General features: G+C 44.1%; 1 protein-coding gene across 3 annotated transcripts in view; it reads right to left on the bottom strand.

The window, feature by feature from the left end:
• Positions 1 to 1,252: 1,252 nt before the first annotated feature.
• The window catches only part of SRSF10 (serine and arginine rich splicing factor 10), a 30,330-nt gene continuing 8,865 nt past the window's right edge, over positions 1,253 to 22,717 (bottom strand). Inside the window, exons 3-6 of one of the 3 annotated variants that reach the window (XM_040337186.1) lie at positions 17,269 to 17,372; positions 12,816 to 12,978; positions 12,676 to 12,723; positions 1,253 to 3,080 (exon numbers count right to left, since the gene is read on the bottom strand). In XM_040337186.1, coding sequence (XP_040193120.1) covers positions 2,810 to 3,080; positions 12,676 to 12,723; positions 12,816 to 12,978; positions 17,269 to 17,372 — 586 coding nt within the window. In that variant the 3' untranslated portion in view covers positions 1,253 to 2,809. Of the gene's footprint in view, positions 3,081 to 12,675; positions 12,724 to 12,815; positions 12,979 to 17,268; positions 17,391 to 22,717 lie in introns of all 3 variants that reach the window. The other 2 variants (XM_040337188.1, XM_040337187.1) reach the window with 2 other exon arrangements.

Genomic DNA, 22,717 nt, shown 5'->3' with positions numbered 1-22,717 from the left:
CACCCAAAAGGGGAAGGAGGGAGAGGAAAACAGGGTGAACCCTCAGTCGACATCCCAGGGAAAAATTCCACCCATAACACCTTAACTTAGCAAGCAAGGGGCCATACTTGCCCGTCCTGCGACCACCGGCTGGAGGTATCCCAGACAGAACCAACATCCACTAACGGCATGGCTGTCGGCCAGACACACTGACAAAGCCATAGGTACCAGTCATATGTGTGCCCTGGAACAAGAAGTTCCCTGGCCGCCCCTGGAGCAATGGGGCCCGTCGTGGATGACCCAAAGCTGAGCTGAGGGCCAGCACACGCTCGATGGCCGAACATAGGGGGACTACAAGAGTCAAGACCCAGCCTGTCACCCAGTCGGCAGTTGATAGAAGATCACAGGATGCAAAAATGCAGGAACGAAACAATAAAAAAGCGAAAAAAAGAAAAAAATCTCCAAAATACAGGACTCGAGGGCCTGTCCTTAGGCAGAGGAAAACTGAGGCTGCTAGAGCAGGGTGTGGGTTATACCTGGGGAACCATGCCCCCCTGGGAGGAGCTGCACTGAAGAAAAGTTAAGTGCTGTATTTCTGCCTAACTCTCCTGGAAGGAAGCGGATATAACCCTACAGTCAAAGGCTGCTGTGTCCGTCCATAAATGGAAGAGAAATGGCCCATACCATCCAGGCTGCTGGCAGCGCCCCACACTTACCAGCCCTCAAAATGCAAGTGGAATATTTGAGGGTCATGTTAAGTTATCTGCAGTTGCTTCCAGCGATTTACTTTAAATATGAAACCCTTGAAAATGTAATAAAATTTATTTTTTTACTGTAGGATGCATGCCACTTGTTTACGTGCCTGCGAGTATAGGCACATTACAAATAATGGGTCGTATTTTAGCTCAGAAAAAAAAAAAAAAAAGTCTAACACATTCATCCAAGAACTCTGAGCTCTCCAAAATGAAGAAAAATCTAAAGATGCCAATTTTCCCCAGTTTATTTGCCAAAATGTACAGCAAGCACAAGATCTTAGCCTTTCAAAGTGTAACCAATTTTTTTTTTTTTTTTTAAATACAGCATTGGTTAGAGAGAACACAAAAATATCTTGTCAGCCTCTATAAAGAAAAGAAATACAAATTTCAATTCAACATATCGCCTGCTAAAACTGTAGTTTCCACATGAAATGTACTTTTAAGACATGCACATAAATGATTGCATAGTAAATAATAGTAACTGCCAATCCAAAAACAAAAATACTTCAGTACAAAAATTGTAACCAAACACTATTTAATAACCTACAGAAAAATTCAAATGCAAGAAACCGCAGGTCACCTGAAGCGCCTGCAAATGCATAAGAGTCAAAGGGCGTTATTTTGATTATTTCTTAAAGGACGGACACTAGTGTGCCACAATCATTCATTGACAAAACATTGTTATTACAATGTATACATACATAAAATATACACCCAAGTATACACATGAAATTAATGGATTGTAAAAGTGTGCTTTTGAAGAACATAGGGGCAATCCAACAGAACTAAGCTGATCTACAAATTTGTGGGCTATAATCCAAAAATGTACTCTTTGAGACCTGACTTATTAAGCCCCCCGGGTCTTCCCAACTTGTTTAGATCCCAAGGGGGCTCAACACTTCACAACATAAAATGCATTAGACTAAGTGTCAGCAAGTGAAATTAAATCGCTGAGTCCCAACAAACAAAAAGCCAAGTGATGACCTCTCCATGTCCATTCATTCTGTAACTGAACTACTAACTTATTTCTGACCAACAGTGGTTCTTCAGGGGCACTCCTAGCAGATGTTTTGTCAGAATGTTAGCAAAAAAAAAAAAAACATTCTTTGTGAAAAACCGAGCGCATTGGGTACAATAAAAAAAAAAAAAAAAAAAAAAAAAAACACCTTTAAACTACCAGGCACCACGTATGAAAACTTTTCTGAAGATATAAGGATAACTATATATCGACTCACTCCCCCCTCTTCTGTGAATGGCAATTGAAAGTTCTCAGCCATGAATACTCGCCAACCATTTGTTCTGGAACTTTTTCACTACTCCAGACAGCAGCAGGGCAAGTAGTATATGATGGGGGTTAAGGGGCTGCTAAAATCACAGTTACATTTCCTTGCATGGTAAAGATCAAGGTTTTGAACAAAAGCAAACCTTACCCAATTGATGCTGAAACTAGTGTCTAAGATAGATCAGTTAGCCAGTCTAAAAAAACTGTCTCAATACTGTTGGTCACAAAAATAGGCTCTCAAAATGTAAATTACAAATGACAAAGCAAATGGTTTCCTGCCCCAAACTTGCTGTAAAATATACAGCTTCAATTTAACAAAGATGTTTGTGGATTGCCAATGCATAAAGCAAAATACAAGTCTTTCTGCAGCTTTGAAAATACATAATTTCCCTTTATAAATGCAAGGCAGGAAAAGGTTAGAAGCCCCAAATTGCAAAGTTGTAGAATCTTTTCAGTTCAAGTACTAGCAAACTAGCATAGTTACTAGCAAACTGAGAAACTTGTAAGGCCTTAGAACATCTTCAGCGCCATACAGTTAGATGAACTCCAGGCATCACACCTTGAACTTGACCGCTGTATAAAAAGTTTAAAAGGCCCTATCTAAAAGAACCAGACTGTTTGCATTAGTTAGGTAATTGCTTAATTTGACTGATGGCCTAAAATACTTTGATCATTTGTTGTCAGACATAAAATTAGGTGTAGCACTAACAAAATTCATATAAAAACAAAAAACAAAAAAAAAGAAGAAACCCTTCACATTTCTATGGATAAAACTGCTCAGGGGGAAAAAGCATTAATGACCACTGGATTTATGACTATTCCAAGATCGGGATCTTGACTTTGACCGTGACTTGGACGCTGAGTGGGATGGAGACTTTGATCTTTCATGTTCTTCTTTTCTCGTCTCCCTGCTCACTCTAGAACTTGTTTTGTGTTTGCCATCTGCTTTAGATTTTGAATGCGATCTAGACTCAGAACGCCTCTCTTTTTTTTCCTCTCTTGGCTGCGATTTGGAGTGAGACCTACTGTTGGACCTTGATTGTGATCTCTGCCGCCGATTAAATCTACAAGAAAGAAAGATACCATTAACTCACAGTGCATTGAATATAACCGATAGCTACCATTAAATAAGCAAGACCCCATGCACACTTGCAAGAGGAGCAGTTTGTCATGACCCTTGGGAGACTCAGTGGGGTTCCTCAAATTAGCCGTGGGCAGAGACATCCCTTTATAAGCAGTGGAAGCCCGACAGTACCAGCAGCTATTCTATGCCATTCACATGCGAATTTCTCTTGCAGTGATTATCTGCGGATGACCAGCCCTGGGCAGTAAATAAAAACGTACATGGGACCCAAGACCATAGCTGGAATTACCAACTAAAAAAAAAAAAAACTTTTGTACCTCTGCTTTCCCTATGCAGTTGTCCAACAGGTTCACTTTATTTGCACCCCGACCAGCTTCTCTGTTTTTGCAAAACACAAGTTCCCCCACAAAGATGAGACATTTCCCACTATTTGATACATAAAGAGCATGACACTCCCCTCTTCCCAGCACAATGCAGCGCTGGGTGCCCAAGCAGCCAACTACCAGGTCCAAGTGCAGTAAGATGGAGGCAGAAAGTCCTTAGCCCTGTGTAAGAGCCTATATAGTCAACTAGCCCAGGGTTTCTAAACCTGAATTCCGCCAGAACTTGTTAGGAGTTCCTTAAGCCATTTCAGATAAGTTTCTACCAATACCACTACTGATCCTTTTATTTGTAAGGGTTGACTTGTAGTCCTTTTTAGAAGGGGTTCCTTGAGGCCAGAAAGTTATTTCAAGGGTTCCTCTGTTGAAAAAGCCTGCTATAACCCCTCTTACTCCCAACATGCCTCAGTTTGGAGAAAAGTAGAACCAAGAGCATAATAAATGGGAGAGGCCCATGCCCTGTAATGAACTCAAACAACATTTATGGCTAACTAAAATAAATCCTAGTTTGTCTTGTCTAGGGACACAAACTTATGTCTAAATGCCATTTGTGTTTTACATTGGAGGGACTAGAACACCAGGTTTGTATTGCCGTCTGTCCACCCTATTGGGTGGATTCTGCCTTTGTAAGTCCTGGTTAACTATCAATGAGAAAAAAAAAAAAAAAAAAGAAAATTTTGCATAGCCACCAGAACAGGAATACAGTGTTTACCAGCAGAGACAGCAATTCTGGTTACCATATAAATGAAAACAATCAGCGCCAAAAATTGCTATACATATGGTGCTACTAAATCCTAGTGTTAATCTATAAACATGCACAGCTGCTGAACATTCCAAGTGATACACCACAATGGTTGCAAAAATTAAAGTGAATAGATGTAGCGCTTTGTGTATAAACCTATTAATTAGGGTTGTCCCGATACCACTTTTTTAGGACTGAGTACAAGTACCGATACTTTTTTTTTTAATGTGTCCCCAAATGCAGCCATGTCCCCCCACAGATGCAGCCATGCCCCCCATATGCAGCCAATCCATGTCCCCCCCCATATGCAGCCAATCCATGTCCCCCCTACCTGCATGCTGCTGCACCGCCTCTTGGTTAATACGGGCGGGGAACATTACAGCTTTCATTTGAATAGCTGTAGTGATTCGTGCCGCGTATAGACACTCCCCCTTGCTCGGGATTGGACAGTTCACCCGAGCAAGGGGGAGTGTCTATACGCGGCGCGAAACACTACAGCTATTCAAATGAAAGCTGTAATGTTCCCGCCCGTATTAACCAAGCGGGGATGCGGTGTAGCGGCGGCGAGTATCGGATCTGGCATCGGGGGCATTTGCAGGAGTACAAGTACTCCCGCAAATACTCGGAATCGGTCCCGATACTAGTATCGGTATCAGGACAGCCCTACTATTAATATCTAATAAAATAAAAGTGCATATAATCATGAATCAAAACATGAGTGATAAATAGTTCATTAATTAAATTGAATAAAGGCTCTTATGATCAGCGTTTCAAAGCTAATCCACAACTGAAGGGGTTAGTCTTTAAAAGGAGTGCACACCACCACCGATAAAATTGCACGCTCACCTCCCAGATGAGTTAAAACTCATAAACAGATCTCCCCCATTGAGTTCACACAGTCTCCTCCTTTATTCAACTCTACCGAGGAAGGCGATTAGCCAATACGCGTCTAGCGGGAAGAAGCCGATAACGTGACACAAGTGTGTAAGACGGCGGCACTATTGTGGATTTTTTACATGTGGTTTTAAAGTTTTTATCCTGTAAGTGTGATTTGTTTTCAGGGAGCTTTAAATACATTTTGTATACAGAGAACACTATGATCTATCATTTACATGCACTGGAATCTTGAGCAAAAGCTGAGAGGTCGTTTCCCTGGAAGCAAGTGTGCCGAGTTGCCAATAAGAAATAGCTGGATTACCTGCCATTGATTGTTTAAAGGAGACCCATTTATGAGTTTTGTGACTAGCAGATTTCTCTCACTTCCTGCTGGTTATGGGTCATGGTAAAGGTTATCTCCCCAATGGAACACAGATGGCAAAAACCTGACATGGGCTTTAATTTTCCCCTACACAAAATGAAAAATGAGTCAAGATACTTTAACCCCTTCGCTGCCAAAGCTGCACACATTTAAACATTTAGGATCTGAAGATTACTTAAACCATTTCCAGACCACTCCAGGGCAGCATGGCAGTGTGAAATCATGTATCTGCATGCGAGTCGTCCCCGCAGCGATCGGATACAATTCAGAACTGGTCATCAGGTTTAAGCCAATGATTTATGGCCTGGACCAGATGATCGGTTCTGACGAATGGCAGACTGTCCTGGGCCAAAGTAAGTACAGGAAATTATGCAATCTCCTATCCTGGAGCCCTTTTCGTTTCCAGCAGGAGAGGCGAGATCATCTACTGTAAGTAAAAGCACTACACTGACAAAGTCAGCCACATTTAACCCCTTGATTACACCCAGCCCCCCCCCCCCCCCCATTTTAACCCTTTTACTCTGTCAGTGTCACCAAGTACAGTGTACAGCTTTTGTATACTGGTCACTATTGGTGTCACTTGTGATGGAAAATGGCGTTTGAGAATATATGGTGGGTAACCTGAATTTAAGTTTTAACCCCCTCATCACCCTGTTAACCCTTTCACTCAGTCAGTGTCATTAGTACAAATCTTTTCTGATCACTGTATTTGTGTTTGACGTTAACTGGCGTCACCCGTGACACTGACAGTGTCAGGTTTGAACCCTTTGTCAGCAACACCAACACTCATCCAATAGTGTTCACAAAAACACGGCATTAGAAGGATCAGCCCTGAAATCTGCCAGCCCCTCAGTCCTCTCCAAGCAAGCGCAGTATCAGTAGATACACAACACACAAAAACAGCGTTTGTGGAGTCAGGCCTGATCTCTGCCATCACTAGCAATTAAAAAAAATTGTAGCGATTCAAACAGTCCTTGACAACCAGATGCTTTTTGTTTTAGCGAGTCACACTAGGTACCTATAAATTCATTTGCCAAAATGTCAAACAAAAGGATACTGAGCATGACAGATGAGAGCCACAGACAAATCAGCACTGCAGTAACTTGGTGATGTGGTGAGCCCCATAAGTGCATTTTAATCTCGAGCGGTGGCTAGCACAAGTAGTGCCCCGCAGCCACCAAGAATTTGAACACAGGCCCGTAGAGAGCCCATAGTGCTCTTCCCGCTGCGTATGCAAATCCTGATTGGAAGCCCACCACTTCTGTAGCGTCCGTACTCCTCTCTGTGGAGGGCTGTACACAGGAGATGCCCCAACAATGACAGATTCTGAGAATTTTTGCAACAAGTGGGCAAATATTACCAAGTCAAAATGTGCCATGCCGATAGACCAATACCCAAAAGACTGAGTGCTGTAATAAAATCAAAAAGGTGCTTCAACAAAGCATTAGTTTAAAGTGGATGTACCAGTCTTGCCACCCAGAGTTAATCCAGCTCTGAGCAATCCTCTTGTTCTTCAGTGAAAATTAACAGACTTCCAGATAAAACCCTGTCTAAATACGAAGTCCATTCCTCTCTCCTTGCTTTGAGTGACAGGTTATATACATATCTAGATTGGACATGTTATGTGGGGGAGGGGTGGATTTCTCACGTTTTATACTGTGGACCACCTCATATTATGATAAACATAACATATGATAAACATGTCCAAGCTAGATATGTAAATAACCTGTCACTCAAAGCAAGGAGAGAGGAAAGGACTTTGTATTTAGACAGGGTTTTATCTGGAAGTCTTAATTTTCACTGAACATTAAAAAAGGATTGCTCAGAACTGGATTAAGTGTGTGGCAAGACTGGGCACAGATGATAGGAAATCTTACTCTACATTGACAAAAAAAAAAAAAAACATTTGGGGTTTACATCCACTTTAAGGATGTGCACACTTATGCAAGCATTTTTTTTTTACTTCCTTCTACCTAAAAGATTTCAGTTTGTTGTTCAATAGAGTTGTATAGTTTATTATTTTGGGGTTCCCTAAATGGATGTATCCGTTTTAAAATTAAAATGTTATTTTTTTGTTTTATTGGTAATGTTTTAAAATAAAAGGTCCTACAAAAGCTCCAGAAGAAGCCACTTTTGTGGTGAAACATGTAGAGGCAACCATTATTTTGTAATATAACCATTGCCCCATCTATGACCCCAATTGTACAAGTAGTTTTATACTGTTTATGCATCAATAAATTGTGTATTTTTGTATAATCAATTTAGATTTTTTGCACCTTAAACTCCGCTCACTGCCCCCTTGGGGCCTATATACGTTTCTGTTATATATATATATATATATACACACACACACACACACACACGTTAACCTTTTTCGCATGATGTGAAAGAGGTTACGCCGAGTAACTAGAAACCCATTGTCATACCTACACATCACGCTTTGCGCAAACTTGTGAAATGGCGCCAAACCTCGTTACTTAAAAATCCCCATAGGCAACCCTTAACAGGTTGCCCGTTTAGAGGTAGAGAGGTCTTGCGCTAGAATTGCTCTTGCTCCAACGTTTGTGACGATACCTCACGTGTGGTTTAATTGCCATTTACATATGCAGGCGTGACGTATGTATGTGTTCGCCTCTGCGAGCAACTAAGCTTTAATTTGACGCTTTACATTTTTCCTTGATCATTTTTATTCCTTTTACAAGGAATATTCATTGTTCTATTTAAAAAAATAAAAATAAACACACCCCTCGGGTTCCTAACCAAGGCGACAGCATTTTTTCCAAATGCAGAGGCCCGGCATGACGCCACAACATTGCACCCAGCCTCCAAACAGAGACTTTGAAGACCATCTGGCCCACCGGAAATCTCTGATCAACAGCAGTCACCGGTCGGTTCCTTCTCCAGCTCGCCAATCGCATAGGCGACGAGTGGGAAGAAAATATCTCCTTCTGCAAGAACGATCAAGCGGCTGAACAGCCGCTAGGATTGTTATTACCGTGAATGGAATTGCTGGCTGTAAAAGAGGATATCTGAAAGATGCCTGTAACTGCAGGCATCTTTCAGGAATCCAGTAAAACAAAATCCTCCTGCGCTCTGGTGTTTCACCAAAACCAGGTACTGCAGTGTATTCTCACAGCAAAGTCTAGTCTTGCGGACTCCACAGAACAAAGGGTGTTCATATAGCTAAAGACAAAAAGAAAAGAAAGGATGGCGCACTGACCTAGTGCATTACCACTTAAAATTTTATTAAACAGAATAAAAGCAATAGTCCTACTCACAAGGAAAACTTGAGTAAGCGATTTTCAGACAGCTGGACTGGACCTTGCGGCACCTGCCAGAGGAACCTTAGACATCTGGACGGCTGATGCGTTTCTGGGGCATACCCCCTTCCTCAAAGCCTAAGTGGTCCGTGGTGACTTTCCTGTATGCCCTCAGTAATAAATGTGTGTGTGCACATGTGCAGAGAAGGCCCCGGCTCAGGTGACCATCGATAGGCAGGCCCCACCCCTATCGATGGTCACCTGAGCCAGGGCCTTAAAGCGGTAGTTCACCCTCCTTCACCCCATTATTCCATTACTTTCGGCATCGTAGCGCGAGCTACGGTATGCCGGTCTTAAATTTTTAATCCCCGTACTCACTGTGCTATTGTTGATTGAAGAATCCGACTCCCGCGGGGAATGGGCGTGCCTATGGAGAGGGAGGATGATTGACGGCCGGCTCTGGCACGTCACGCTCCCCGAAGACAGCCGGAGTAGGTCTCGGCTATTCACAGCGCCTGCGCACAGGCTATGCGCAGGCGCCGTGAATAGCCAAGCCTATTTCGGCTATTTCCGGAGAAGCGTGACGTGCCAGGGCCGGCCGTCAATCACCTTCTCTCACCATAGGAACGCCCATTCCCCGGATTCTTCAATCAACGATAGCACAGTGAGTACGGGGATTAAAAATTTAGGACCGGCATACCGTAGCTCGCGCTACGATGCCGAAAGTAATGGAATAATAAAAAAAAAACATTTTTTTTTTTTAACAGGGTGAACCCCCGCTTTAACACACATACACACCAAATTACCCCCCCCCCCCCCATATAAAGACAAGAACTTAGGCCAAGCTAGCAAGTTATTGACCTTTTCCTTGCTCTTGGGATTAGCCATGCATGCGAACATCCTCAGGGAGCTACCTGCAACATCCACAGCTGTGAATACTTTGGTGTTAAGCACTTAAAAGCCACAGTTAAGCACTTAAAAGCCAGCTAACGGTGGCACAATGTAGCAGTGGTTACAGCAAGTTTGGAGGTGTTGCCCTTCAAATGTTATGCCCATAAAGAGAAAAAAGGCAGGGCACGCAGCATCTCAATGAAAATTGAGGCAGCACACCAGTACAGTAGCACCATTTCAGGCAGGCCCTTATAAAAACATGAGGTTAGCTGGAGATATCTTTGCATAATTTTGTCAATGTCCATTCACTAGACTAATCACACGTACAGTAGGTGACCGCGATATTGTGTCAATCTCGCTCCCTTTCTCTGCGAGATTGACCACCTACGAGCCCCATCGCGGGAGCCAGCGCCGAATCCTGAGGGGGACCTCCCCGCCGGATTTTAAATAAAAATCCTGCATGGGTTCCCCCCTCAGGAGCATACCGGGCCCTTAGATATGGTATGGGTTGTAAGGAGACCCCCCCCCGCCGAAAAAACGGCGTAGGGGGTCCCCCTACAATCCATACCAGACCCGTATCCAAAGCACGCTACCCGGCCGGCCACCAGGAAAGGAGTGGGGACGAGCGAGCGCCCCCCCCCCCTCCTGAGCCGTACCGGGCTGCATGCCCTCAACATGGGGGGGTTGGGTGCTCTGGGGCAGGGGGGGCGCACTGCGGCCCCCCCACCCCATGTTGATGACAGGGCCCCTTCCCGACAACCCTGGCCGTTGGTTGTCGGGGTATGCGGGCGGGAGGCTTATCGGAATCTGGGAGCCCCCTTTAATAAGGGGGCTCCCAGATACCGGCCCCCCACCCTAAGTGAATTGATATGGGCTTTAGCTATTTTCACCGGGGGGGGGGGGGGGCTTCTTCGGGTGGGGGCCGGTCTTCTTCGCCGCCGTCTGGTTCTCTTCCACCGCCGGGGGGGGGGGGTCGCTTTTATAAAAGCGCCCACCCCCCGGCGGGTTTCCTCCGACGTCTTCTGCGGGGGGTGGTGTGCTTCTCAGGGGGGGGGCTTCTTCCGCTATCTGGGGGGGGGGGGGGGGTCTTCTCCACTCTCCGGGGGTCTTCTATGTTCGCCGCTCTCCGCTGTTGACTTGGCGCTCTTCTTCTGTGCTGTGACGTCGTCGTCTTCTCTTCTTCAGCCTTCTCCCGATGTTGACACGTCGCCTCTTCTCGCTGCAATGACAGGTGCGCGGTTTGCATCTGACTTATATAGGCTTCACAGTCCCATCATGCTCTGGTACCTACCCATGTGATACCTACCCACGTGGGTAGGTACCGGAGCATGATGGAACTGTGAGGCCTATATATATGTCAGATGCAAACCGCGCACCTGTCATTGCAGCGAGAAGAGGCGACGTGTCAACATCGGGAGAAGGCAGAAGAAGAGAAGAGAAGAAGACGTCACAGCACAGAAGAAGAAGACGTTCAGCCCTGAAGGAGAAGGCACCGGACAGCGGGAGGAAGAACCGGGGTGCGCCGAGCCAACAGCGGCGAACATAGAAGACCCCCCGGATAGCGGAAGAAGCCCCCCCCGAATAGCGGAAGAAGCCCCCCCCTGAGAAGCACACCCCCCCCGCAGAAGACGTCGGAGGAAACCCGCCGGGGGGTGGGCGCTTTTATAAAAGCGACCCCCCCCCCGGCGGTGGAAGAGAACCAGACGGCGACGAAGAAGAGCGGCCCCCACCCGAAGACGTTAAAGAAGAAGCCCCCCCCTCCTGGTGAAAAGAGCTAAAGAAGACAGGGGGTGCCTCCGGAGCAGATTAATAAATTATTTTAAAAACCCTTTTGTCGTGTTTATTAACTTTAACATTTTTCCTCCAGGTGAATGGGTAGGGGTACGATGTACCCCATATCCATTCACTTAGGGTGGGGGGCCGGTATCTGGGAGCCCCCTTTTTAAAGGGGGCTCCCAGATTCCGATAAGCCTCCCGCCCGCATACCCCGACAACCAACGGCCGGGGTTGTCGGGAAGGGGCCCTGTCCTCATCAACATGGGGACAGGGTGTTCTGGGGGGGGCCGCAGTGCGCCCCCCTGCCCCAGAGCACCCAACCCCCCCCCCCCCATGTTGAGGGCATGCAGCCCAGTACGGCTCAGGAGGGGGGGGGGGGGGGCGCTCGCTCGTCCCCACTCCTTTCCCGGCCGGGTAGCGTGCTTTGGATACGGGTCTGGTATGGATTGTAGGGGGACCCCCTACGCCGTTTTTTCGGCGTAGGGGGGGTCTCCTTACAACCCATACCAGACCTAAGGGCCCGGTATGCTCCTGAGGGGGGAACCCATGCCGGATTTTTATTTAAAAACCGGCGGGGGGTCCCCCTCAGGATTCATAACAAACGCCGCACACGTGTAGAATTGGCGGGAATCCAAGTCGGATCTCTCGTCGCTTCTATGACGCGCTTGCTGGAATGTGCTTTTACTATTCCAGCAAGCGCGAGATGTCGGCACCCTGTCGCCGAGAATCAGCGCGATGCCGTCGTGCTAAAAACACATTCTCGGTAGCAGGTACTGTAGTTGCCACCATTTTTTGCTAGATCATTAAACTTGACATATTGTATATATTTTCTGAAAGCAGGGGACGCAATGGCGGTAGTTGCAATTTATGTTGCATATTTTTGCAATATTTTCGTGAAAACACACTAAAATGCATTTTAGTTTACAGAAATATTTTTTTTTGTAAAATATAATTGTGTAAATAGATACAAAAACATGTCCTTAGTTTTATCATTCATAGGCCAATATATACCATTATCCCATAACAAATGCCTACTCCACTTGTAGCAACTAGAATGACCATACCACAGTAAAGAATGTGCAGGAGTGTAACCAAGATCACTTAAGCTACTAAACAAAATGATAAACTGACTAGCAGAAGGCATGTCATTTAAGAATGGATGAAAAGTTAAATGTAAAGTACCATACTCCATCTCCATACTGTGTAATATCTGTAGACTACTAGACAATTGACAAAATTAAACTTTTCAGAACAGCAAAGATATGTACCTGCCACGATGTGATCGGCTTCTGCTACGGCGTGGTCCATCAGATCTTCTGGAGGGGGAAGAGAGAAAGGGGCAAGTGAATACAAACCATGAGGAATTTTTTACAGCAAGATAGTTATAATACAAGCATGGAAGACTTACCCTTTAGGACTGTAGGATCTCTCATTGTTCTGGTCATAAGATCGACTCCTGGATCTTCGCCTCTCATAACTGCGGCTTCTAGAGCGTCTGGATCTGTCATCATCATCATAACGTGAAGAACCATAGGAGCTCCGCCCCTCCTTGGTTTTCATTTGATTGGGTGCTATAAAAAGTGGAAGGATAAAAATTAAAATTGAAAAACTAGCAAACTTACAGAAAATGAAAGCCCGGTACTAGGAATTGTACTCTCCTGAAAAGGTTAAATGCTTGCTATGGCTAGGGGTTACTGTACTGGCCGTAGTACTTGCCTTACACCCCTGCCATCTCCTCTGGCCATAGCTCCAGTCTCTGGGCACAGCCTCAGGATGAATATACAGAGGCCATGGCGGCTGGCGTGCGAGCCAGTACAGCTTACAGAGAAGGCTGCAGGAGACTGGTTAAAGCACTAAATTTAAGGACCCTGCTGGTGTGAGGAATAAGGCAAGTATTTACACCATATTCTGGCACTTCTAGACATAGGGAGCATGTAGCCTTTTCAAGGGTACATTTTTTTTTTTTTTTAAAGCTCATGGAGTAAGACTTTAAAGCCATTTCACAATGGAGTGGACACTTCCATGCAATCAAAGAAACATATGCTGAGAGCTAGAGGCTGTCATTGCCTTTTACATTCAGGAGATAATGACCTGGAAAGGGGGATACAGATTAGCTAAAACCAGGAACTGATCTGCATGTTTTGCATCTGTGACAACGTGGTAACTTCACTGAAACATGAGACCATGGGAGCTAGTATTTTTAGGAGATGAGCATCTGCTCTTTTAGGCTGGGTTCACACTAGCGCGGATTGAATGTGGGTTTCTCTGCATCCAATTTGCATGACAGGAGATTGTGACCGGCTCTCAAATCTCCTTGGCGGCTACAGAGCGAGCTGCACAAGGTTCCTCTGCGTCTTTGGCTCAGTTTCAGGTCAGAATTCATGCTTGATTCAATGAAAACAGAGAACAGGGATGCACCAGACCCCTGCTGTGAGCCACATGAGATCTTAGTATGAACCCAGCCCTTAAAGCATCTTCCCCTTGAATGTTTTGCTGTAATATCTACATGCGAACTACATTTTGAAATTCAAACCAGAAAGACCAGAACAATGCATGCTATTAAACTGAATGGCAAAATGCAGTTTGAGGAACCCCCCAAACTCAACATACAGCAATGCATTTGTACGAACAAATCCTATTGAAAGCAGTGAATTCTCCTGAACATTCTGGTTAATTTAAAAATTCAAGCAAAAACAGCGGTGTGTACCAATCCTACAAACAGATTTTGCAGAATACGTTAAAAGTGCATCTAGGTTAGGGACACCAATAAACCAACCATTTTAATTTTACAATGTTCACATGCCAATTATGTGTCATCATAGCCAAATATGAGGATATACTCAGGGATAAAAAAATAAATATACATACTGTATTTGCTGGCGTATAAGACCACCTTTTACACTAAAAAAATGGCCAAAAAGCAGGGGTTGCCTTAGGCCCCATGCACACGAGACGCTGCTAAACTCGAGTTCAGGGGCATTTGGGGATTTTTTTCAACTGCCCCTGAACACATTTAATGTTGTCCTATGTGTCCATGCACACAATCACGTTTGGCGTTTTAAAGCAGTTGGGTTTATGTCCGTTTTTTCAGACGCAACATTTTGGGTTAAGAAGCTTTTTTTTTCAGCCACAAACGCGGTAAAACGCAGCGAAATTTGTGGCAAAAACAGGCGTTTTAAACGCCGTTTTTTGCCTTTGAAAACGTGAGTTTAGAGGTGTTTGTAATTGCTTCTCGTGTGCATGGGGCCTTATACGCCAGGTCAGCTGCTGGGATGCCTGCTGGATGTGCAGTAATACTGTATGTAACCGAAGCTACATACAGTATATACTGCTTAGCCAATCCCGGTGAGCGATGTATTTAAATGAATACAGAGCCTGCTCGGATTGGAGTAACAACCTCTGCCAATCCAATCAAGCTACATACAGTAGCCTGCTTGGATTGGCTTTGAGAGTCAGAGAGGCGTGGGCTGATGTTACAGCCTCTGCCAATCCAAGCAGGCTTTGTATTCTTTAATAGAATACATTGCTTGCCGTGATTGGCTCCAGCAAGGAGGAAGAATATGTCTCCAGAAGGAATATTAAGCATCGAAAGCCTAGGAAGGCGGGTCAAATAAACAAATCTCAACTAAAATTAGGGGGTCGTCTTATATGCCCGGTCGCCTTATACACAGGCAAATACAGTAATCAAATGCAAGAATCAGTGTCATGTAGGGAGAACATAATTTCCTAAATATTATATGTAAATTATACCTCTCCTGCCAAAGTAACACATCTGCCCATTGTAAAAGAGCAAAGCTCTGCACTTTGCCTGCCTCCTGGTCAAAAAAATAAATAAATAAAGGAGGGGCAAACAGGAGTGTGGGGTTGCATACAGCAAGCTTCAACATTACCTTCAAGAGTGACAGAGCTTTGTCTGAACAGGCTGGTTATTTGGACATGACAAGAGGATTGTGAAAGTTGCTGCAGGTATGATTCTGTAGTTTATACCAGTGGTCATCAATCCTGTCCTCAGGGCCCACTAACAGGCCAGATTTTAAGTATTACCTTGGGGAGAGGCAGACTAGAATACTTCCAGGCACCGAGCAAACAATATCACCTGTGATGCATTTCAGTTATCTTGCAAACCTGGCCTGTTAGTGGGCCCCGCTTTATACCAGTTACTATTTTTAACCTGGAACTTCACTCACAAATCAAACATTGACCATTTTTAATCCTTATGCTGCTAGTTTTAGCAAATAGACAGGAAAATCATTTACTTTTTTAAAATTTCTTAATTGGTGCTCAGGAGAATTCCAGCCAGTGCCGAGCCAAACCCCCATCCTGCAGCTACTGTCCATAGCGGCAGCCAGCCATTTAGTGCACAGAAAGTGAAAATGGTCAGCTTATGTTGTGAAGCACTGCAACTTGAGAAGCAGAATTTCATTCACAAAACGGCACAATCTGAAAATAGCACAAGGTGATTTACATTAGCCATGTCTCAGACAAATTTAGTACCTGGCATGTGCGATTGTCAAGATGGCGCTTTTTTTTATTCACAAAAACTTTTAGGACCAGTTTGCACCATAGAAACACATTCCAGATGCTCTTCTGCATGCGTGTAATCCATACTGTGTGCACTGCCTGTCACTCAGAAATCAATCTGTTGTGTTAGATTCTTACTCCATGCTGACTAGTGATGCAACGAATCGTCATTGATCCTTACGGATCAACAGCCTTGGATCGGCACACACGTGATCCGCTGTAACAGCCGACATTGTAATTGTCTCCGCTGCACTCACACAGCCCCGCCTCCTGCTAACCCCAAGCTTGTAATAGACAGAATGCTGGGATGTGTTCTGTCTATCACAGCGCAGGGTTAGGAGGCGGCGGGGCTGTGTTAGTGTGAGCGAGCAGAGACAGGACCGATCCCTTCCTCCCTCCAATCACATCACACTCTCTTCTATCGCTCCTCATACATAGCCCCGCCCCTTCTACACACACGCCGTGTTTAAATGTTATCTGCCTGTGTCCATCCAGGAAATGTAGCGGAGAATTACCGGGAACCGGAGAAGTGGGCGAGGCATGTAGATCTGTCACAGCAGTATTTGTGAAATTACCTTAAATAAAATAGCTGGCAGTTTAGTGTGGATTGGAGGACTCTTTTTCTCTCCTTCACTCCACGGGCTAAACAAGAGAAATGTATGCGTGTATGGCTAGCATTAGTAGAAGAGGGGAAGCTATAATCCCTGTCATCCTTGTATCACTATTTGTGAATTTTGTTTTCTCTATCTTGTGACTGAAGATGAGAGGGGAAATGTCACTAATGTTGCCCTAAACCAACATAACAATTGGTCCCTACCTTTTTACCATGCTGTCCAAAGCTATAAAAGAAAATTTTTGCTTAAATTAAACTTGGTGTCTTTTCTCAAGTATTCAAGATTGATGGATGAATGCTGCATGTACTACAAACCATTGTCACACACTGTAGTTAACAGTTATGGTGCAGATAGAACCAGGATCAATTGGAAAATATATATTTCCAGTTGATTGTCAGTGTAGGGATGATCAGTTGGTGAGGCTGCAATTTGGGGCACGGTGAGACTACAATGGAGGGCACAGGTCACGCTGCATTGATGGGCATTTGTCTTTTTTTGTCGATCCGAAAAATGATCCGATACTCTGATCCGAGCCGTGAGTTTTTTGATCCGTGGCACCCCGAAATGACGACTACAGTCTTGCATACGGTGGGGCCATGGAAAATGAACATAGTAATAACAATGGCATTTGAGTTAACACCACATACTTACAGAATTTGTATTTAACCAGTGTTTAGTGTCACTTTAGAGTCAAATATTCAAGAATTTACTTCACTGTATACTTACTTTTCCTGTCTCCCTGTGCAAACTGAATTTCAATCTGACGTCCACAAATCCATCTTCTGTCCAGGTTATGCAAAGCATCTTCAGCATCACGGACATCTTCAAATGTGCTTTCAGTCAAGGTTCTTTACAAAAAAATGAAATAGTGCTGGTTCCCACTAGATGTTAAATGTACCAGCGGGGGGGGGGGGGGGGATGGGGATCATTACAATTCTAGTCTGCAGAAATTACTGCTGCTCTGCACTCTGCTGAGGAATATTTAAGTCAACAGGACCAGACAAACATGAACAGAAGGAAATACAGGGCTTGACATTGCTGATCTTGAAAATGCCAGCTGCCCATCTCTGGCTTGAAATTTCTAAACCCCAATTTTTTTTCCAGGTGCTCGGAAACCGTTTTTTCCCCAAATAAGCCTTAAGGGTCCCCTGTCACAGAGGATTCATGCTGTGTGGAAACAAGCTTTGGAGAAGTCCAACATCCACCCCTACCAAGTCAGATCTATAGCTCCAATAATCTTGCTGAATGCCGGTAAAAGAAAAAAGGTGCCGATAATGACACCAAAAAAAAAAAAAAAAAACATGCGCTTTTGCCACAAATTTGTGATTTTACTGTGCTTATGGAGTGTCTTTCATAGGTCTTGCGACTTAACAAAAGTGCATTTTCAAAGCATTTCAACTGGGAGTTTTTTTTTTTTTTTAACTGACCAAAAATGCAGCAAGCAGGATTTTTACAGATACATAGAATTTAAAGGGATACATTTTTCTTGCACTGAACGTGTCAATGGCCAACCATAATTTCATATTTAAATTGATATTCAAAAAAGCAGAATACAAAACTATATATTAAAAAAAAAAAAATAATTTTGGTACCAAAATTTCCATTCAGTGAACCTTTAAAGTGGAGGTTCACCCAAAAAGTAAATTTTTAACATTAGATTAAGGCTCATTTTGTCAAGGGAAATCGGGTGTTTTTTTAAATCGAAGCAGTACAGTACTTACCATTTTAGAGAGCGAACTTCTCCGCCACTTCCGGGTATGGGCTGCGGGACTGGGCGTTCTCATTTGATTGACAGGCTTCCGACAGTTGCATACATCGTGTCACAGTTTTCCAAAAGTAGCCGAACGCCGGTGCGCAGGCGCCGTATAGAGCCGCACCGACGTTTGGCTACTCATGACGCGATGTATGCGACCGTCGGAAGCCTGTCAAATAGGAACGCCCAGTCCCGAAGATCATACCCGGAAGTGGCGGAGAAGATCTCTAAAACGGTAAGTACTGCTTCGATTTTAAAAAAAACACCCGATTCCCCTTGACAAAATGAGCCTCCATCTAATAACAATTTTTTTTCGGGTGAACTCCCACTTTAAGTAATAAAAACAGCAATCAGCGCACAAATAATGACAAATATTAAACTAAAAAGGATTGCAAGCTGAACACAAAAGGAGGCAAGCACAAATGCCTCAAGAGTACAAATGAAAAAATAATATAAGTGCAGCGCAATGAAGTCCTTCAATGAAGGATCAAGACGACACCCAGTGATACGGCAAAATCTTCAACGAAAGTGATGACCTCCACCAACAAAAGAAAAGCAGAGTACAAGACTCCAGAAGTGCCTGACCTCTCCTGTCGTTATGCAGGAAAAAACTGAGGCTACTAGAGCAGGGTGTGGGTTATACCTGGGGGGCCACGCCCCCTGGGAGGAGCTACACTGAAGAATGTGTTAACACTTAAAGTGCTTTTTTTCTGCCTAAACTCTCCTAAAGGAAGCGGATATAACCCTACTGTCATGAACGGAAGAGAAATGTAAACTATATGCTTTTGGCTGCCATTGAGAACATGGCAGTTTTTTTTTTTTTTAAACCAACTGCATTAATGTCAAAAACCTTAAACCTATTCTAGGCATCCCTCAACTAAATGCAGAGGACAAAAAAAAAAAAAAAAAAAAAATTATTTTTAACCACGTACGGTCCCCCAACGTTCTACATCAGCTGTACCAGACCGGAATACCGTTATGGGAGAAGATAGCTGCTGTAACTACGGTCTATTCTTCAGCGGGTGGTCCGCTTTCAGATACAAGTGGTCTCTGCGGCGGATTTGTTGCAAGATCACTTATCGGGGGCAGAAGAGCACTTACCGGAGAGCAGCGGAGACAATCGCGTCCTCTCCAGTTTGGCTGGCTGCAGAGGGGAAGGTAGCCCCCCGCTCTGCTCCATAGCATTGACTGGCGGAAGCGACGTCAAACATCACTTCCGCCCAATGCTCTTAAGGAGATTTTTTTCCCTTTCAAATGACTATTGCATTTCAGTGTAAATATGAGACTTGAGGTCTTTTTGACCCAAGATCTCCTATTTAAGAGGCCCGGTTATGTTCTTTTTCCTATTTTTAGAAGGACAGTGTCAAAATAAAAAAGTTATACGATTTTTTTTTTTATTAAAGCGGGGGTTCACCCTATATAAAAAAAAAAAAAATTTTTTTTCTTCCTCTAGCATTAAATTCGGCATAGTAGCGCGAGCTACAGTATGCCTGTCTATTTTTTTTATCCCCGTACTCACTGTGCAATTGTATATTGAAGATTCCGGGGAATGGGCGTTCCTATGGAGAGGGAAGGTGATTGACGGCCGGCCCTGGCATGTCACGCTTCTCCGGAAATAGCCGAAATAGGCTTGGCTCTTCACGGCGCCTGCGCATAGCCTGTGCGCAGGCGCCGTGAAGAGCCGAGACCTACTCCGGCTGTCTTCGGGGAGCATGACGTGCCAGAGCCGGCCGTCAATCATCCTCCCTCTCCATAGGCACGCCCATTCCCCGCGGGAGTCGGAATCTTCAATATACAATTGCACAGTGAGTGCGGGGATAACAAAATACAGACAGGCATACTGTAGCTCGCGCTACTATGCCGAATTTAATGCTAGACTGTTGTTAAGGAGGGTGAACCACCGCTTTAAAGCGCCCTGTCAAGCTCCCGTCCAGAAGCGAACTTATACGCAAGTAGTGCCTGCATATGAAAACGGTGTTCAAACCACAAGTGAGGTATCAGAGCTAGAGCAATAATTCTAGCCCTAGACCACGTCTAACACTGTCAATTTTTAAACGTTGCCTATGGAGATTAAAGTGGATGTAAACCCAAAATGTTTTTTTATGTCACAATGTACAGTATAAGATTATCTATCATCTGTGCCCAGTCTTGCCACACAGAGTTAATCCAGCTCTGAGCAATCATTTTATTGTTCAGTGAAATACAACAGACTTCCAGATAAAAACCAAAGTCCTTGCTTCTGAAAAAAAAGTGCACAAAAAAGTGCACAATTCACATCCCCTCCCCTGTGTTTTGATTAAATGTTTTCAAAATATAGGGTGAGTTACAGTTCAGTGCCATGAGAAAATGCAACAGCCATCAGAATTTACATAGAGCTGGAGGGAAGGGGGATGTGAATTGAGCACTTTTTACAGAAGCTGTGTATGTCTGCAAGCTAGTGCACGAGATATGTAAATAACCTGTCACTCAAGCAAGGACTTTAGTTTTTATCTGGAAGTCTGTTTTATTTCCCTGAATAAAAAGGATTGCTCAGAGCTGGATTAACTGTGTGGCAAGACTGGGCACAGATGATAGTAAATCTTATTCTCTACATTGTGACATAAAAAATAAAATAAAAAATAAAAATAAAAAAAAAACATTTGGGGGGGGTTTACATCCACTTTAAGGGTAAAAGTTGGTCGCCATTCCACAAGCAGATGCAATTTTGAAGAGCAACATGTTGGGTATCAAATTTATGCAAACTTTAACGTGGCCTAAAAAAAATAGAATAAAAAAGCCAAAAAGTATTACAAAGTATTGCAACAACTAACAAACATTCTCTAGGGTGATATAGATATATATTTTTTTCACACAGGTAGCTCAGATTGCAAATAACCAACAGCACGCAATACGAGCACTGTATTTTTTTTAAATCCTAACTCCGTTTGCGTGTTGTCTCGCAACACGAGCAGGATTCAATATATATTATTTTGTATAATGTGAAAGATGTCACACAAAGTAAATAGTTACCAACAGGTCATACTTTAAAGTTGTGGAATGGCGCCAAAACTTTACCTAAAAAATCTCCATAGGCGATGCTTTAAATATTTACAGACAATCTTGTGCTAGGACTGTTGCTCTTGCTCCAACGTTCGTGTGTACCGTATTTTCCGGCGTATAAGACGACTTTCTGGATGCAAAAAAATGCATCCAAAGTCGGGGGTCGTCTTATACGCCGGGTACAGTCTAAGTACTCACTTTTTTCCCCAGCGCTGACAGTCTCCATACGGCGATCGCGATCGAGAATGATTTCAAAGCCGCGCCTTCACTGCAGAGTGTTCTGTGATAGGATGAACAAAAATCTTCCCAGCAACGCCTCTGTTCTTTGTTCCTCCTATCACAGATGCCTTCTCATCCTCGGACGAGATGAGAAGACGTCCGTGATAGGCGGGAAACATAACAGAGGCGCTGCTGGGAAGATTTTTGTTCATCCTATCACAGAACACTCTGCAGTGAAGGCGCGGCTTTGAAATCATTCTCGATCGCGATCGCAGCATGGGGGACTGTCAGCGATGGGAAAAAAGTGAGTGTTAATGCACTGGGGGGGCAACAAGTTCAGGCACAGTGGGGGCAAGTGATGGCAATGTGGGGGCATGTAATGGCACAATGGCAATGTGGGGGCATGTAATTGCACAGTGGCACAGTCTGGGCATGTAATGTAATGGCACAGTCTGGGCATGTAATGTAATGGCACAGTGAGTAATGTAATGGCACAGTCTGGGCATGTAATGTAATGGCACAGTGAGGAATGTAATGGCACAGTCTGGGCATGTAATGTAATGGCACAGTGAGGAATGTAATGGCACAGTCTGGGCATGTAATGTAATGGCACAGTGAGATTTGAAAAAGCCTGTTTCTGTCAGCGGTTCTGGCTCCCCCTCAGCTTCCAGAAAGACAGTAAGAAGGGGGTAGTCTTATACAGTGAGTATATCCCAAAACCAACATTTTTCCTGGAAAATTAGGGGGTCGTCTTATACGCCGGGTCGTCTTATACGCCGGAAAATACGGTACCTCATGTGCGGTTTGAAGGACATTTACATATGTGGGCACGATGTACGTATGTATTCACTTATGTGTGCAAGCATGCTATAATTATTAAAACATTTTTTTCTTTTATTCCTTACAAGGAATGCAAATCCCCCTTGTAATGGGGACAGTGCATGATAGGTTTACTAAACATGATGCAGGGAATCGCTGGAAGAAAAAATATCTTGATGCCCGTAGCTTTCAAACATTCAGATATCACCACTCAACCCCCTGGACGCAATAGGACGTACATTAAACGGCAAGTAGTTAAAAAAAACACCCCCCCCTAAAGTAATGCAACATGACAATACAGAAGCAAAATACCATATCATGCAAAAACACCATGCAGAGGATAGT

This window comes from Rana temporaria, chromosome 2 (assembly GCF_905171775.1).
Source record: "Rana temporaria chromosome 2, aRanTem1.1, whole genome shotgun sequence".
NCBI classification, from domain to species: Eukaryota; Metazoa; Chordata; class Amphibia; order Anura; family Ranidae; genus Rana; species Rana temporaria.
This window is presented reverse-complemented; position numbering and strand designations above follow the sequence as displayed.